The sequence below is a fragment of the Coregonus clupeaformis genome, unplaced genomic scaffold, assembly GCF_020615455.1.
Source record: "Coregonus clupeaformis isolate EN_2021a unplaced genomic scaffold, ASM2061545v1 scaf1798, whole genome shotgun sequence".
NCBI lineage: Eukaryota > Metazoa > Chordata > Actinopteri > Salmoniformes > Salmonidae > Coregonus > Coregonus clupeaformis.
The window spans coordinates 13,619-31,544 of NW_025535252.1; the positions used below are offsets into that span (position 1 = coordinate 13,619).

Consider the following 17,926-nt stretch of genomic DNA (forward strand, 5'->3'; position numbering starts at 1 on the left):
ATAGCCGAGTCCTTGGCACAGGGATACATACGGTCCTCTACTTCCCCGGTCTCCTCGAGTTTCTTCTTTGTGAAGAAGAAGGACGGGGGATTGCGCCCGTGTATTGATTACCGTAGTCTCAATCAGATCACAGTTAAGTACAGTTACCCACTTCCTCTGATTGCGATGATGACGGAGTCGTTACGCGGAGCGCGCTTCTTCACAAAGTTGGATCTCAGGAGCGCGTATAATCTGGTGCGCATTAGGGAGGGGGATGAATGGAAAACGGCATTTAGCACCACCTCGGGTCATTACGAGTATCTCGTCATGCCATACGGGTTAATGAATGCTCCTTCAGTCTTCCAATCCTTTGTTGACGAGATTTTCCGGGACATGCATGGGCAGGGTGTAGTAGTTTACATCGACGACATCCTAGTGTACTCTTCTACACGAGCCGAGCATGTAGCCCAGGTGCGCCGAGTGTTGAGAAGACTGTTGGAGCATGACTTGTATGTCAAGGCAGAGAAATGCCTGTTCTTCCAGGAGTCCGTCTCCTTTTTGGGTTATCGGTTGTCCGCGTCTGGTGTGGAGATAGAGGTAGACCGGGTATCGGCCGTGCGTAATTGGCAAACTCCAACCACTGTAAAGGAGGTGCAGCAGTTCTTGGGTTTTGCTAATTACTACCGGAGGTTTATTCGGGGTTTTGGACAGGTTGCAGCTCCCATTACGTCCCTGCTAAAGGGGGGTCCGGTTCGTTTGCAGTGGTCGGCTGAGGCGGACAGGGCATTTGTCAAACTAAAGAACCTGTTCACCTCGGCTCCTGTGCTGGCACATCCGGATCCCTCTTTGCCATTCCAAGTAGAGGTTGACGCGTCCGAGACCGGTATTGGGGCAGTTCTGTCACAACGGTCCGGCACGCCACCTAAACTCCGCCCCTGTGCGTTCTACTCCAAGAAGCTCAGCTCGGCGGAGCGCAACTATGATGTTGGGGACAGGGAGCTGTTAGCCGTAGTCCAGGCCCTAAAGGTGTGGAGGCATTGGCTAGAGGGGGCTCAACACCCTTTCCTCATTCTGACTGATCACCGTAACCTGGAGTACATCCGGGCAGCTAGGAGATTGAACCCTCGTCAGGCTAGGTGGAACATGTTCCTAACCCGGTTTGTTTTTAAGATCACGTACATCCCTGGGTCCCAGAATGGTAAGGCAGACGCCCTGTCCCGGCAGTATGACACAGAGGAGAGGTCCAACGAGCCTACTTCCATATTGCCGGAGTCTTGTTTGGTGGCTCCGGTGGTATGGGAGGTCGATGCGGAAATCGAGCGGGCACTGCGTACCGACCCTACTCCCCCCGAGTGTCCTGTGGGGCGGACGTACGTGCCGCTCGAGATTCGTGATCGTCTTATTTATTGGGCTCATACATCACCCTCCTCTGGACATCCAGGTATTGGCCGGACCGTGCACTGTCTTAGCATGAAATACTGGTGGCCAACGTTAGCTAGGGATGTGAGGGTTTATGTCTCCTCCTGCTCGGTGTGTGCCCAGTGTAAGGCGCCTAGACATTTGCCCAGGGGTAAGCTACATCCCCTGCCCGTTCCACAACGACCATGGTCCCACCTCTCGGTAGATTTCGTAACCGATCTACCCCCCTCCCAGGGGAATACCACCATTTTGGTCGTTGTGGATCGGTTTTCCAAGGCCTGTCGTCTCCTTCCCATGCCGGGTCTCCCTACTGCCCTACAAACCGCTGAGGCCCTATTTACCCATGTGTTCCGGCACTATGGGGTCCCCGAGGATATAGTGTCTGACCGAGGTCCCCAGTTCACCTCCAGAGTTTGGGGGGCGTTTATGGAACGGTTGGGGGTCTCGGTAAGCCTTACCTCGGGGTATCACCCAGAGAGCAATGGGCAGGTGGAACGTGTCAACCAGGATGTGGGTAGGTTTTTGAGGTCCTATTGCCGGGACCGGCCGGAGGAGTGGTCGAGGTTCATCCCCTGGGCAGAGATGGCCCAGAACTCGCTCCGCCACTCCTCCACCAATTTAACACCCTTCCAGTGTGTTTTAGGTTATCAGCCGGTCCTGGCGCCATGGCACGAGAGCCAGATCAAGGTCCCTGCGGTGGACGATTGGATTCGGCGCTCGGAGGAGACGTGGGATGCTGCCCATGTCCATCTGCAGCGTGCCATCCGTCAACAAAAGGCGAGCGCCGACGCACCGGGAGATCGAGTCTGGCTCTCGATTCGAAACCTGCCCCTCCGCCTGCCCTGCCGGAAGCTGGGTCGGCGGTTTGTGGGGCCCTTCAAAGTCCTGAGAAGATTGAACGAGGTGTGTTACAGGTTACAATTGCCTATAGAGTATAAAAATATTAACCCCTCGTTCCATGTGTCTCTTCTCAGGCCGGTGGTAGCTGGTCCACTCCAAGAAGATGAGATAGGAGAGACCCCTCCGCCCCCTTTGGACATCGAGGGGGCCCCGGCGTACAGGGTCCGGACCATCTTGGACTCGAGGCGCCGGAGGAGTGGTCTCCAGTATCTCGTGGAGTGGGAGGGGTACGGTCCGGAGGAACGGTGCTGGGTGCCCAGGAGGGACATTCTCGATCCATCCCTCCTGACTGAGTTTCACCATGGGCATCCCACGCGCCCGGGTCTGCGTCCTCCTGGCCGTCCCCAAGGCCGGGGTCGGCGCGCGGCTGGAACCGCGCGTCAAGAAGGGGGAACTGTCACGGTTTCGGCCGAGGCTGCTCCTCCTCCTGGTTCGGGCAGGCTTCGGCGATCGCCGTCCCCGGAGTACTAGCTGCCACCGCTCTATGTTTCTGTGTTTGATTGCTTTTGTCTGTCTGTCACACCTGTGTCTGTTTTAGAGTTGATTACGTGTCTTATAAGTTCAGTGGTGTGATCTAGGGTAGTTGTGTGTTGTTTTCCCTGTTGCCTCTATTTTTGATACGTGTTTGTTTTTTCCGTATCATTTATTTATGTTTAGTGTTTTACGCGTGTGCGTAATTTTCTCCCTCGTACTTCTTGTTTTGAGGTCGAGGTTGTGTTTGTATTATTGAGACTATTAAAGTCTTGTTGGACTATACCTCTGTTTTCCTGCGCTTGACTTCTCCACCACACCCACGACGGATTACTGACATGTGGAAAAGTTTCAAATTAAAACATGCGCAGATTATAATGAGGTTTGGTCTGGTCTTGCCTGGTTCTCTGGTCTGTGGACTGAGGTCTCCCGCTTGGTGTGTGTGTCTGGTGTAGTCTCTGTCAGTGGTTGCCTCTCCTCTATGCAGAGATCTTGAGAGGGCTGAGATGCATCTTTCCACTTCCACAGGTCAAACAATACGGCTGCTGCTGCCGTGACTCTAAGCCGGGAAAAAAGGACGTGGCAAGGTGCAAACCCATATTTCAATTCCGAATTCGTTAAAATTTGATTTAAGTTTAGGGTTGACATTAGGGATAGTTTTGGATTTTAGCAATGAGGCCTTTTATCTACTTCCCCAGAGTCCGATGAACTCGTAGATAAAAAATGTATGTATCTGCTTCCAGTATGAAGGAAGTTAGAGATAGTTTCGTGAGCCAATGCTAGTTAGCAATTGCACTAACACTAGTTAGCAACTTCCTTCAAACTGCACACAGACATAAAAATGATATCCACAAGTTCATCTGACTCTGGGGAAGAAGGTTAAGGGCTTCATTGTCAAAATCCCGAACTATCCTGTACCCCCAGTGTAGCGCAGATGCTCGCAATCGCTGACACACATGAACAATGTGGCTGAAATGATTGATGAACATGTTACCGTTAACTTTAGCAATGCTCACATACACAAGACGGGTGGTGTGGAATTCGTGTACAGGTCAGTTTTAGGTTTTGGGATGTCAATGGGATAGATGTTCATCAGAAATGTCCCCTTAGTCTCTCCCTTCCAAGGAAAAGGGTAGGGTAATATATACTGTTTATATAGTGGGCTGGCGTGGTTACACGTGGTCTGCGGTTGTGAGGCCGGTTGGACGTAGTGCCAAATTCTCTAAAACGACATTGCAGGTGGCTTATGGTAGAGAAATGAACATTCAATTCTCTGGCAACTGCTCTGGTGGACATTTCTACAGTCAGTATGCCAATTGCACGCTCCCTCAAAACTTGAGACATCTGTGGCATTGTGTTGTGTGACAAAACTCCACATTTTAGAGTGGCCTTTTATTGTCCTTAGCACAAGGTGCACCTGGGTAATGATCATTCTGTTTAATCAGCTTCTTGTTATACCACACCTGTCAGGTGGATGGATTATCTTGGCAAAGGAGAAATGCTCACTAACAGGGATGTGTTCACTAACAAATGTGTTCACAGAATATGAGAGAAATACGTTTTCTTGTGAGTATGGAACATTTCTGGGATCTTTTATTTCAGCTCATGAAACATGGGACCAACACTTTACATGTTGCGTTTATATTTATGTTCAGTATAATACAGTGGGGAAAAAAAGTATTTAGTCAGCCACCAATTGTGCAAGTTCTCCCACTTAAAGAGATGAGAGAGGCCTGTAATTTTCATCATAGGTACACGTCAACTATGACAGACAAAATGAGATTTTTTTTCTCCAGAAAATCACATTGTAGGATTTTTAATGAATTTATTTGCAAATTATGGTGGAAAATAAGTATTTGGTCAATAACAAAAGTTTCTCAATACTTTGTTATATACCCTTTTGTTGGCAATGACACAGGTCAAACGTTTTCTGTAAGTCTTCACAAGGATTTCACACACTGTTGCTGGTATTTTGGCCCATTCCTCCATGCAGATCTCCTCTAGAGCAGTGATGTTTTGGGGCTGTCGCTGGGCAACACGGACTTTCAACTCCCCTCCAAAGATTTTCTATGGGGTTGAGATCTGGAGACTGGCTAGGCCACTCCAGGACCTTGAAATGTTTCTTACGAAGCCACTCCTTCGTTGCCCGGGCGGTGTGTTTGGGATCATTGTCATGCTGAAAGACCCAGCCACGTTTCATCTTCAATGCCCTTGCTGATGGAAGGAGGTTTTCACTCAAAATCTCACGATACATGGCCCCATTCATTCTTTCCTTTACACGGATCCGTCGTCCTGGTCCCTTTGCAGAAAAACAGCCCCAAAGCATGATGTTTCCACCCACATGCTTCACAGTAGGTATGGTGTTCTTTGGATGCAACTCAGCATTCTTTGTCCTCCAAACACGACGAGTTGAGTTTTTAACCAAAAAGTTCTATTTTGGTTTCATCTGATCATATGACATTCTCCCAATCCTCTTCTGGATCATCCAAATGCACTCTAGCAAACTTCAGACGGGCCTGGACATGTACTGGCTTAAGCAGGGGGACACGTCTGCACTGCAGGATTTGAGTCCCTGGCGGCGTAGTGTGTTACTGATGGTAGGCTTTCTTACTTTGGTCCCAGCTCTCTGCAGGTCATTCACTAGGTCCCCCCGTGTGGTTCTGGGATTTTTGCTCACCGTTCTTGTGATCATTTTGACCCCACGGGGTGAGATCTTGCGTGGAGCCCCAGATCGAGGGAGATTATCAGTGGTCTGTAATATTCATCATAGAGGCCTGTAATTATCAGAGGCCTGTAATATTCATCATAGGTACACGTCAACTATGACAGACAAATTGAGAATATTTTTTCCAGAAAATCATATTGTAGGATTTTTAATGAATTTATTTGCAAATTATGGTGGAAAATAAGTATTTGGTCACCTACAAACAAGCAAGATTTCTGGCTCTCACAGACCTGTAACTTCTTCTTTAAGAGGCTCCTCTGTCCTCCACTCGTTACCTGTATTAATGGCACCTGTTTGAACTTGTTATCAGTATAAAAGACACCTGTCCACAACCTCAAACAGTCACACTCCAAACTCCACTATGGCCAAGACCAAAGAGCTGTCAAAGGACACCAGAAACAAAATTGTAGACCTGCACCAGGCTGGGAAGACTGAATCTGCAATAGGTAAGCAGCTTAGTTTGAAGAAATCAACTGTGGGAGCAATTATTAGGAAATGGAAGACATACAAGACCACTGATAATCTCCCTCGATCTGGGGCTCCACGCAAGATCTCACCCAGGATTTTGAGTGAAAACCTCCTTCCATCAGCAAGGGAATTGAAGATGAAACGTGGCTGGGTCTTTCAGCATGACAATGATCCCAAACACACCGCCCGGGCAACGAAGGAGTGGCTTCGTAAGAAGCATTTCAAGGTCCTGGAGTGGCCTAGCCAGTCTCCAGATCTCAACCCCATAGAAAATCTTTGGAGGGAGTTGAAAGTCTGTGTTGCCCAGCGACAGCCCCAAAACATCACTGCTCTAGAGGAGATCTGCATGGAGGAATGGGCCAAAATACCAGCAACAGTGTGTGAAAACCTTGTGAAGACTTACAGAAAACGTTTGACCTGTGTCATTGCCAACAAAAGGGTATATAACAAAGTATTGAGAAACTTTTGTTATTGACCAAATACTTATTTTCCACCATAATTTGCAAATAAATTCATAAAAAATCCTACAATGTGACTTTCTGGATTTTTTTTCTTCTCATTTTGTCTGTCATAGTTGACGTGTACCTATGATGAAAATTACAGGCCTCTCTCATCTTTTTCAGTGGGAGAACTTGCACAATTGGTGGCTGACTAAATACTTTTTTCCCCACTGTATCTGCAAAAGCAGGGTATCTGCGGAAAGCTGAATATCTTGGCTATTGATCGGTGCCTTCAAATCTTTGGTATGATGTACTACCATATATGGGCATACGAATTTATGAGGGCAGGCCGAGCCGATGACCTCATTTCAAGATGGCTGCTACCTACATTCCATTTAGCGTTGTGAAGCATAAACGAAATAAACACGGAATACGTTGATACACACCGAAAGCCGGAACTCCACAGATCATGAGGATATCTTATTTGTCTGCCTTTGACCTACCGTTATCGATCACCAGACCCGAGAGTCAAAATGTTTATTTTACAAAACGTTTTCACCAAACAGTAAACTTCTGACAAGGTAAGTGCCGATTTGGTCTGTGTTTGAGCTATAGCTACATGGGGGTATTACATTAAGGTTGGTAGGAACAAATCTAGCCTATTGCCAATGTTATCTGATGATGTATGACCTAATGGCAACATCGAATGTCCACTGAGTGACTATGTCTTTGCTCATCAAAAATATGATGTTGCCTGCTCAGGCATCCATTACACAGGGGATTAGCTACTATGGCACCTTGACAGTCTTGTAGCCAATGAGATAAGCTTTCCAGGGATATGCAGTTGACCTGGGTGGGACAAAGCAAGGCCTAGAACCTTTTCTGCGTAATGCGAACTATTGCTACCTGGCTCAGAGACGAGATGCACCGAGCACGCTACATTACTTTGTAAACAGATTTTATCGCTTTAATTTAATTGCTTTAGCATAAAAGATGGCTTCTGAAGGGGGGAGAAAATTTAAAAACTAAGAATATCGAACAGGAACCTAAAAAGAAGGCAGCTATGAATAAGTATACCGACATAGTCTTTGAATAAGATACTGGAGTCGGACTCGGATCAGGGGAGCGATTTTCCACCACTCGACAAAGGCCCCACTCCTCTTCAAATACCCCCACTGCAGGCCCTGGCATCACTCCCCTCTCTGCAAGTTCATCTGGAGGTGCGAGGGCAGGGAGGAGATCTAGGCCTCAACAGAGAAGAGGGAGACAGAGGAAGCAGCACAACAGAGGAAGATGAAACTGAGGACAGGTGGCATACGGTCCTTGAAGATGATGAGCCAGAACAATGTAAGTTTAAACCCAAATGACCTGAAGTCCCACAGTTGGTTAGTGATGAAAACATACACCCTCTTACAGCTGTTTCAGCTCTACTTTACCACCTCTGTACTGGGAACACTAATTAGTCATACCAACAAGTATGGGGACAGGAAGCAGCAGGGGGGAAGGAAGATGTCCTGGAAACCTGTCACCATGGGTGACATGCTCAACTACATTTCCTTGGTGATTTACAGGGGACTGGTAAAGGTATCAAGACTAGTTGACAACTGGAGCAACTCCCCACTCTATCGGTTCAAACCCCTCTCTCCCAGTTGGCCTTCTGAGAGCAGCTGGTGTTGGAAATGTCTGAATTAGGGAGCCCAAATCAACCTCAAAACCATAACAAAACCCCCCACTCAAGGTGAGCGCCACTATGCAACACACATGCCAAAAGACAAAAGGAAGAACTGCAAGCATTGCACAAAACACAGTGGGGAGAAAATTGTGAAATGCCAGATCTTCTGTCCGAAATTCCAGTTCGCTTTTTGTTCCCTGGAAGAGAGGGACTACTTCAAAGACTATCACGACATGCACAAGCTATGCTGAAAGTGAAATCTAATCATCTACACCTGGGATGTCAAACAAACACGAATGCCATTTGTAAATAGTTTAGCTTATTTCTATTTTTGAAGGACACGTGTGTAACCAAGTTTGTGTTTGATAAGACATTTATATATATATATATATATTTTTTTCTATGTATATCTGTTGCTTTTTATATTGTTTTCGTAAACAGTTCATTTGTATGTGGGACCAATACATTGGATATGCCTAGGCTAAACGTTCAGACACCCCCACAACGTTTGAGAGAGGTTGGTGTTGTAGAAATTTAGTTTTTATAGTGAACAAAAACTTTTAGGCACATCCAGTGTGCAAAAACAGTGCAATTACCACATTCGGACACTTTGGAGAGGTTCAAAGGACACTTGAATGTACCCTGGATACCCCATAACACCATCACAATGTTTGAGTGAGGTTGATATGGTAGAAATTGTGTTTTTATACTGAACAAATAGCATTTAAGGATTGCAAATATCTAATAGCACTTGAATGATCTAATTTACAGACATATGCCACTTTGGAGAGGTTTAGGACACTTGGAAACGTCCCGTGACCACACCTGACATAACTTACTAAAACAACTGCCCATTTCTAGTTGTTAGGTTTATCAAAAAAAAATCTGATATTGTTCACATGCTGTGGAAGCCATCTGATGTGTTTCCAGCTCATGTCATCAATAATTCATTTACAGCTTGTCAATGAAAGATGACTTTCAAAATAAAAAATAAAATAATGGTTATTTTGTGTGTGCTTGATCTTGTGTATTCTGAACTATGTAACTCCTATCTATCTTCTGATCATTTCCTCATCATCTCCCAGATGTCTTCTTTCCAAATATACAACGTTTTTGCATGTCAGAATCATGTAATTACACATGAATAGCAGTTACCTTTGGGTGTGTCTATTTAGGTGGAAATCTACATTTTGCCATTACATTTAAGAGGTTTAACTATACTTTTGGGCACTAGAAGTCCCCACAAGAATAGTAAACAATCAAAAATTTGACCAATTGGGGACATTATGTTAGTCCCCACAAGGTCAAATGCTATTTCTAGGGGGTTTAGGGTTAAGATTAGAATTAGTGTTAGGGTTAGACTTACGTTTAGGAATAGGTTTATGAGCTAGGCTTAGTTTTAGGGCTAGGTTTAGGGTTAGGGTTAAGGTTAGGTTTTCGGGTTAGGGTAAGGTAAAGGTTAGGGTTAGGGGTTAGGGAAAATAGTATTTTGAACAGGACTGAATTGTGTGCCCCCACAAGGTTAGTTATACAAGACTGTGTGTGTGTGCGTGCATGTGCATGCATGTGTGAAGAATTGGTTTTCCCCTTGTAATTTGAGATCATGTGACTTGAGGTGTGTGCGTGTGTGTGTACGTCATTGATCACGAGGCTCCTAGAAATCTATTATTCCTTCCCGTCTTCCATCACCGATCTGTATGTTATTGTATAAGTGAGAGGAGGAGGAGAGGAGGACAGGATGAGAGGAGAGGAGAGGAGACAGGAGGAGTGGAGTGGAGGAAGAGAGAGGAGGAGGAGAGGAGGGGAGGAGGAGAGGAGAGGGAGGAGTGGAGAGGAGAGGAGGGGAGAAGGGGGAGGGAGGAGAGGGAGAGGAGAGGGGAGGAGTGGAGTGGAGGAAGAGAGGAGAGGAGAGGAGGAAGAGAGGAGAGGGGTGTGTGTGTTCCACCATATTGATTGTACAAACCCAACCCTCCCAGGAATGTATTTGAACTAAGCCTGGGGTTCTTATTGAATGGACTGTTATTATGCAGTAGTTCACTTCCTATTTGACCTCTGACCTAACCTTACTTCCCCCTCCAACAGGTAGGTAGGGTAGGTACACTACTAATATGATATTCCAGTCCACACTATGTTTAAATTGAAGTTCTTTAAAGGTATGTCCTCTCTGTCTGTCTGCTCTGTGGAATCTGTCTATTGGTAAGGTGTGTCTCTGATATGAGTGTTGTCAAACACACAAAGTGATGTCAGACAGGGGTATTGATAATGATTAAGGTCGTGGTCGTGGTCCTCTGTAGCTCAGCTGGTAGAGCACGGCGCTTGTAACGCCAAGGTAGTGGGTTCGATCCCCCGGGACCACCCATACACAAAAATGTATGCACGCATACGACTGTAAGTCGCTTTGGATAAAAGCGTCTGCTAAATGGCATATTATTTATATTATTAATGATTCCCTTTCAACACTAGGGTGGGATACTATAATCCATGACAGTGTGGAAAATGTATATGAAATATATTAAAAAATATATAGTATTTCATAATACACACATAACTAGATTCACAATATTGCACTTTCTTTATCTGGCTTGTTAATGAAAATAGGACATCCATATCTTAAACTTCTGTCACCTCCAGACAAATGTAATGTCATCAATTTCATCCATTGAAACTAAAGCTAGTATGTAATTTCTTGATTCACCAAAACTGGTGTCTAACCCTTTGGGCCACTTGACACAATCAAGATTGAATTCAAAAAGACTGCCTGCCCTCCACTGTTTGACGCTCAACTCAACTTAATCAATCAAACAGAGCAAGAATAACGTGTTACTGGAGTTAGACAGGTGTGAATGACTCTGTGTTATTGGCCTGGAATGAATCATAGAATACCTGTATTTAAAACAAATTAAATATCATTTGGCGTTGGATGTGGATTATATTTAGGCCTGAATTGTATATATTGGTAGCTAACTAAATGATATTATTACCCTTTCTTTGCAAATTGCCTTGCCTGTAGTCACCAAGCATATTTTATACACAAGGAAGTGAGTAGAAGAAATTGGAGCCAGGAAGATGGGTCTTTAACAAAAAGGGTGACTCTACATATCTATTGTCGGAGGAGGAGCAGGGGTAGGCCTAACAACATCATTGTTTCCATTGAGTGTTGTCACCGGTTCACCCCTCCCCTGGGAAGACTATGTCACACCTACCTGCATGATATTGAGCAGAGAGGCAGGTTTCTCAATCCTTTGTCCCACGAGTGCTGTTTTTAAATAGCGGGAGAGTGAGCTTAGGTGGTGACATCGCCGCATGGACACCTGTTCTCGAGCGCACCTGTGACTTACATTAGTTTCAAGGACAACTAGTTCAAGGAAAACCACGACGCTTTTTACTTCAAGAAATCTTCCAAGTCACAAAAGTACAGGTAACATTTCCATCTCTTTTATCTAATGTTGTGGATATTTTAAAACAAAAATGATTTCTTTGTTTTAAAAATGTATTCCAAGTTTTTTTCACGTTTCACTGGTGGATATGTTGTTGTTGTTGTTGTTGCAGCTGGTTAAACTACACTATCAGATCAGATATTATTAACTCCTCCTTGGAATACAGACGTTTTTCATTGTTTTTGTCACATTATTTAATTTAATCAGGGTGTCTACTAATTAATAATGTGAAAACAATAATGGTGTATTCTTAATTCAACAATATTACCCATTCACTATGAAGTATTTTGTTGTTGTCGAATACACCACCGTGTAATAATAATTAATTACCAATTGCTATTGTGAACCTAATAATGGTACGCCTATGTTTATTCACTGGTACGTTCATGTATTTATTAAATCTGGTATGATAGTTTTATATTCCCATTGATACAACGCAAAGCTTTAGAAATGTACATTTACATCATTTAGCAGACGCTCTTATCCAGAACGACTTACAAATTGGTGCATTCAACTTATGATAGCCAGTGGGACAACCACCCTATTTTTTATGGGGGTAGAAGGATTACTTTTATACTATTCCAGGTATTCCTTAAAGAGGTAGGGTTTCAAGTGTCTCCGGAAGGTGGTCAGTGACTCCGCTGTCCTGGCGTCGTGGGGAGCTTGTTCCACCATTGGGGTGCCAGAGCAGCGAATAGTTTTGACTGGGCTGAGCGGGAACTGTGCTTCCGTAGAGGTAGGGGGGCTAGCAGGCCAGTGGTGGATGAACGTAGTGCCCTCGTTTGGGTGTAGGGTCTGATCAGAGCCTGAAGGTAAGGAAGTGCCGTTCTCCTCACAGCTCCGTAGGCAAGCACCATGCTTTTGTACTAGATGCAAGCTTCAACTGGAAGCCAGTGGAGTGTGCGGAGGAGCAGGGTGACATGAGATAACTTGGGAAGGTTGAACCCCAGACGGGCGGCAGCGTTCTGGATAAGTTGTAGGGGTTTAATGGCACAGGCAGGGAGCCCAGCCAACAGCGAGTTGCAGGAATCCAGACGGGAGATGACAAGCTTGTAGTATCATTGTCATCATGTGCAAGCCCATAAATGCAAGCATACACAAGGCGGTGCAATGCATTTGAATGTTGTTGATTACATTTGTAAAATATTAATTGTATCTGTCCTTTATCAATACAGGTAACACTTTGTTTTATATTTGGTCATACTTCAGAATAGGGAACAAATATTGAGGTACTATGCCCTTATCAGTCCCATATTGAGACAGCTTACTAAGAGTCTGTTTGTTCTGTAACTGGGTCTTAATTAACTATGAATATGCCTTTATTATAGATAATAATGAGGTTATTAAGGATTGGCTAGTAACACATTACTTATAATGTTTGAGTAAGAAAAGCCCTTAATTAAGGCTCACTATATGGCTGATAAGACATAACAAAGGATTTATTAGCTACTTGTATACATACTTATAAACTACAGATTAGTGGCTAATATATGTACCTTAAAATACCCAAATACATGATTATTATTATTATTATTATTATTATTATTATTATTATTATTGTTATTAGTAGTAGTAGTATATCCTTACTATGTGGATATCTGCAGTGGTGTAAAGTACTTAAGTAAAAATACTTTAAAGTACTACTTAATTCGTTTTTGGGGAATATGTACTTTACTTTACTATTTATATTTTTGACAACTTTTACTTTTTATTCCATACATTTTCCCTGACACACAGAAGTACTTGTTACATTTCCAATGCTCAGCGGGACAGGAAAATGGTCCAATTCACACACTAACATTTACTCAAGTATGAAAATTGAGTACTTTTTCCACCAATGGATCTCTGTTACTCTATCAGGAATGGACAATATCAGCAGACTGATGTTCGTATTCATGATGGCAATGGCGTACATGGCGATGGGAGCCGAGGCACAGAACTCCACAATCGCTCCAAACACCACAATTGCAGCTAATGCTACTATGGCACCCAACGTAACAATGGCACCTGTTGTCAACACCACCGTCACAGATCTCACGGTGAGTTACCTAGGATTCATGTCTCACTCTGTCAATTTGTATTTTGAGTGCATTTGAAGTGCCTGTTTGGGAGTTAAAATAAACTCATGTACTACACTATGTCACATAGGATTCTATAGGGCTTTTTAAAAGTCCCCAAAAGTGCTTTATAACAATGCAGCAAACAAGCTAAAAAAATTAAATAAGAAGCTATTATGTTGTGTTCTGATAAGGTAGTTAAACTAATCTTGTGAGGAATTTATAAGTTACGTTCTTCAAGAATCAGTAGGTATATGTTAATCATTTAAAAGTGAAAAATGTATCTACCAATAGCAAATTGCCCCTTTAAGGTAAAAGGAACAACAAACATGATTGCAACTAATGATTAACTCTTCATACACAGGGAAACATCTCAAGGGCGGAATGTGGAAAGTCTCAGTTCTGTGCTGCTGTGCCAGACAACTGTGATCCGTCCGTGGCTGGTTCCTGTTTCTTCGTCTCCACCCAGCAGTCCTCGGGACAGACCTTCTCCTTCCAGCTACGAGGAGTGTCCAGCGGCTACATCGCTGTAGGCTTGTCCACAGACTCCACACAGGTATGAAAAACTGCCTTTAGAATTACTATACATTTTACAATACAAAGGACAAGGGAGTTGGGGTTGGGGAGAGAGGTCATTTTAACTTTAGGAAATTCTGGATTTTGTCAATTTGGGGTATTGACATTTACATTTTATTCATGAATTGGGAAGAAATTGCCTAAATGAATACTTTTTAAATAATAATGTATTTGTATTTATTTATTTGATTTCATCCTCTCTCTCCTCTACAGCGTGGTAACGACACCACCTATGTGTGCGCAAACAACAAAGGCAGCGTGAAGTTCTTCACCGCTCTCCTCGACAAAGGAGTTCTGACCGTCACCAACACGGTGAGTTGGACCTATCAGAACACACTGTTTTATTTTTGACTTCCTGGAACAGTCCGAGGTTTGATTTCAGGCAAATTCAGGAAGTGAACTGATATTCAATCAATGAGTTTGATGAGTTTGACAAGATATTGAGAGCACAAGTATCAGTATTCATGAATTTGAATTCCATATTTTCTGGGTGGTCATTGAAGTTGGATTTGACCCTAATTCTCACGGTTATTCCCTGCATATACACTTGGGTGCCATTTGGGAAACTGCCTGGGAGAATAACAGTGTACCTGACTAATTCTACAGTGTAGGCCTACTGACATTTGTCTAATGCTCATTTTGGTTAATACTGTTGTGTTGTGTAGCTACCTGTGAACTCTATGAAAGGCTCAGTCAACGATCAGATCATCCAGTGCACCTTCTCTGCTACTGTCCCCAACGCTACGGCCACCCGGAGCTCCGACACCAGCTTCTTCCTCTCCATCTCCAATGGGACTTTTAATAACGGTGAGGCACTCATCCATACAAGCTCCGGGGTAAAGTTTCCACTAGGGAGAGATGTAGGATCAGCTTCAATGTCCATGTGGACACTGCATCTCTTCTTTTTAGTCTGTCTCTAATGCTCTCTCTCTCTCTCTCTTGCGCTGTACTTCTCTCTCTCTTTATCTCTCTCTCTCTTTCTTTATCTCTCTCTTTATCTCTCTCTCTCTTTACCTCTCTCTCTCTCTCTCTTGCTCTGTACTTCTCTCTCTCTCTCTCTCTCTCTCTCTCTCTCTCTCTCTCTCTCTTTATCTCTCTCTCTTTATCTCTCTCTTTATCTCTCTCTCTCTCTCTCTCTCTCTCTCTCTCTCTCTCTCTCTCTCTCTCTCTCTCTCTCTCTCTCTCTCTCTCTCTCTCTCTCTCTCTCTCTCTCTCTCTCCTTGTTCACCTCCCTCAGGAACACTGGGTAGTCCCACTGCTGTCCTGGTCGGTGATAAAGCGGTGGACCTGGGCAACTCCACCGCTACTGTGACCAACTCTTTGAACACCAACACCACCACTGGTAATGCCACGACTACTGCTAGACCCTCCACTACTGCTGCTCCCTCCAGCCACGCCTTTGTCCTGCAGCACACCCTGTCTCAAGGTAATAAGCCCATAAGAAGCACCACTAACACTTTATAATGATAACTGATAACATGATTAAGCATTAATAAACTATTTATAAAATAATGTATAAGCATTAAATGCACTGCAAGAACATGTATGACCATGCATAATGTTGCAATTCATGGAAGTTATTATAATGTTACCGTAATAACTAATCTCATATAATCCCATGTTACCTAGAGTAGAAAACCAATATGAAAGGTTAAATAATTTTATCTCTGTCCCTCTTTCTGTCTCTCTCTCTCTTGCTCTCTCTTGCTCTCTCTACTTCTCTCTCTCTCTCTCTCTCTCTCTCTCTCTCTCTCTCTCTCTCTCTCTCTCTCTTACTCTCTCTGTCTCTCACTCTCTCTGACTCTCTCTCTCTCTCTCTCTCTCTCTCTCTCTCTCTCTCTCTCTCTCTCTCTCTCTCTCTCTCTCTCTCTCTGTCTCTCACTCTCTCTGTCTCTCACTCTCTCTGACTCTCTCTCTCTCTCTCTGTCTCTCACTCTCTCTGTCTCTCACTCTCTCTGACTCTCTCTCTCTGTCTCTCTCTCTCTCCTCCATAGCTCTTCTGATCCTGCTAGGTGTACTAGGTATGATGATGCTGTAATGCAGGTCTGAAGGGGAAGCACCATGCACTCAGGAATCCTGCCTCCTTACCTTTACTCACCTTGGTCAGGCTGCGTCCCTCAAATTACACCCTGTTCCCTACATAGTACTGTACTTTCACTATGTAGGGAATAGGGTGCCATTTTGGACTCACTTTGGTACCAGAACAAAGGACCATGTCAGATCTGAAGTTATATGCTTATAAGTGCAACAATGTTTTTCCACATAGTTAATGAAACACCTTCTAGTTGGGGGTAGTAAGACATTAACCTACAGAATGGACTCAGTGATACAAGGATAAGTACTAACATATTGTGTGGATTGACAATACTGTTTAAAGGAAACATTTAATCTATTTAACCTCATATTCATCATCTCCAGCACCACCCCAAACATCATATGTGAAAATTGAATTTTTCTATGGGGACATAAGTATATGGAGGATCATTTCTTACCAACTTCTTGTTTCTTAAAGGGACATTTCAACTTCATCTTCATCTCCAGCAACACCCCCAACATCAACACTTATGTTCTTCTATCTTGTTGACTACAAAACATAGAAACCAGCCAGATTACAATTCTTTCACATTGTTCCTCAACTGTAGTGTATGATATACCATTTTCGAGTGTCTACTTTTATCCAATGTAAAAACACAATTTCAAATGTTGCTACATAAGACCGAATCGAGCCGTCGGTCACGTGTTGCTGTTGGAGTGTTACTGGTGTTTTTAAGAAATAAGAAGTTTGTGTAAAAACAGATCCTCCATATTCGTTTACCCCCATGTCATCCCCTACATGTAACTCATTTATTTGTACCAATTTTATTTTATTTTATTCTCTCTCTGCTGATATCGCGTTATGAAGGAAGACATGTTTGTCTGTGTTTCTTGGTGTAAGTGTTTGTGTCCGCACACATACCCCCCACTGGGTACAGACGTCAATTCAACGTCGGTTCAACGTCATTTCAACCAGTGTGTGCTCAGTGGGCCATAGATGAAGTCACAAGGGCTGCGTTTAGACAGGCAGCTGATTTCTGATCTTTTTGCATCAGATCTTTATTCAGAGCTGATCTGATTGGTCAAAAGACCAATTAGTGAAAAAAAAAACACAGAATTGGTCTGCCTGTCTAAACGCAGCCAAGGTGGCAGAAATTGTAATTTGTGGGTGTATACTGTGTGTATATACTGTGTGTGTGAGGGATTTTGTGTGTGTGTGAAGGCGTGCACAATGATGAAGCCACTGGATGGTGAACTGTTCCTCCTGATTACCCTTTTAAAGTATGTGCAATTATGGAAATATTAGTATTTATTTTTATGTTTTAAATAAGAACTTTTATTTACAATACAATGCATGTTTTATCTTTCATGGGTCTAATTTTATTAAATCTATTGTGTGACGTCACGAGAGGCTACACAGCTTTCAGCGGGATTGCTCAAGTAGTGCAAGGAGACAAGGTTCAAACAAAACAAGGATTTTATTATAGGTCTTGGGAAATTAACGAAAATATAACAAAATTCTGTTCTCTTGTGGCTCTTTAAGGGTTAACAGTTCAGGGATGTCTCTGCCACATCCAAAGTCATAATTCTCACTCGCTCAGATAACTTTTCCCCAGCCTTACTGTAGTCCACGTTGCAGCTAGTGGCCAACCCAGCAAAAAGTCCTTCCAAATGTATCTCACATATTTCCACAGGTGCATATATCCAAAGGTGAGTATTTCCCAAAGGTAAGTATCTCCAAATCCTTA

At 43.7% G+C, this 17,926-nt stretch overlaps 1 protein-coding gene across 2 annotated transcripts; it reads left to right on the top strand.

Moving 5' to 3' along the window:
- The first annotated feature begins 6,892 nt into the window (after positions 1-6,892).
- Positions 6,893-16,254, top strand: LOC123480974 (putative ferric-chelate reductase 1). 2 transcript variants are annotated; one of them, XM_045218779.1, is made up of 7 exons: positions 6,893-6,983; positions 13,372-13,550; positions 13,933-14,124; positions 14,358-14,456; positions 14,810-14,951; positions 15,382-15,570; positions 16,139-16,254. In XM_045218779.1, the coding sequence occupies exons 2-7, from the start codon at positions 13,374-13,376 to the stop codon at positions 16,180-16,182; spliced, it is 843 nt and encodes a 280-aa protein (XP_045074714.1). In that variant the 5' UTR covers positions 6,893-6,983; positions 13,372-13,373; the 3' UTR covers positions 16,183-16,254. The 2 variants fall into 2 exon arrangements, with proteins under 2 accessions (XP_045074714.1, XP_045074715.1); XM_045218780.1 differs by lacking the exon at positions 6,893-6,983 and adding an exon at positions 11,413-11,492.
- Positions 16,255-17,926: the final 1,672 nt, after the last annotated feature.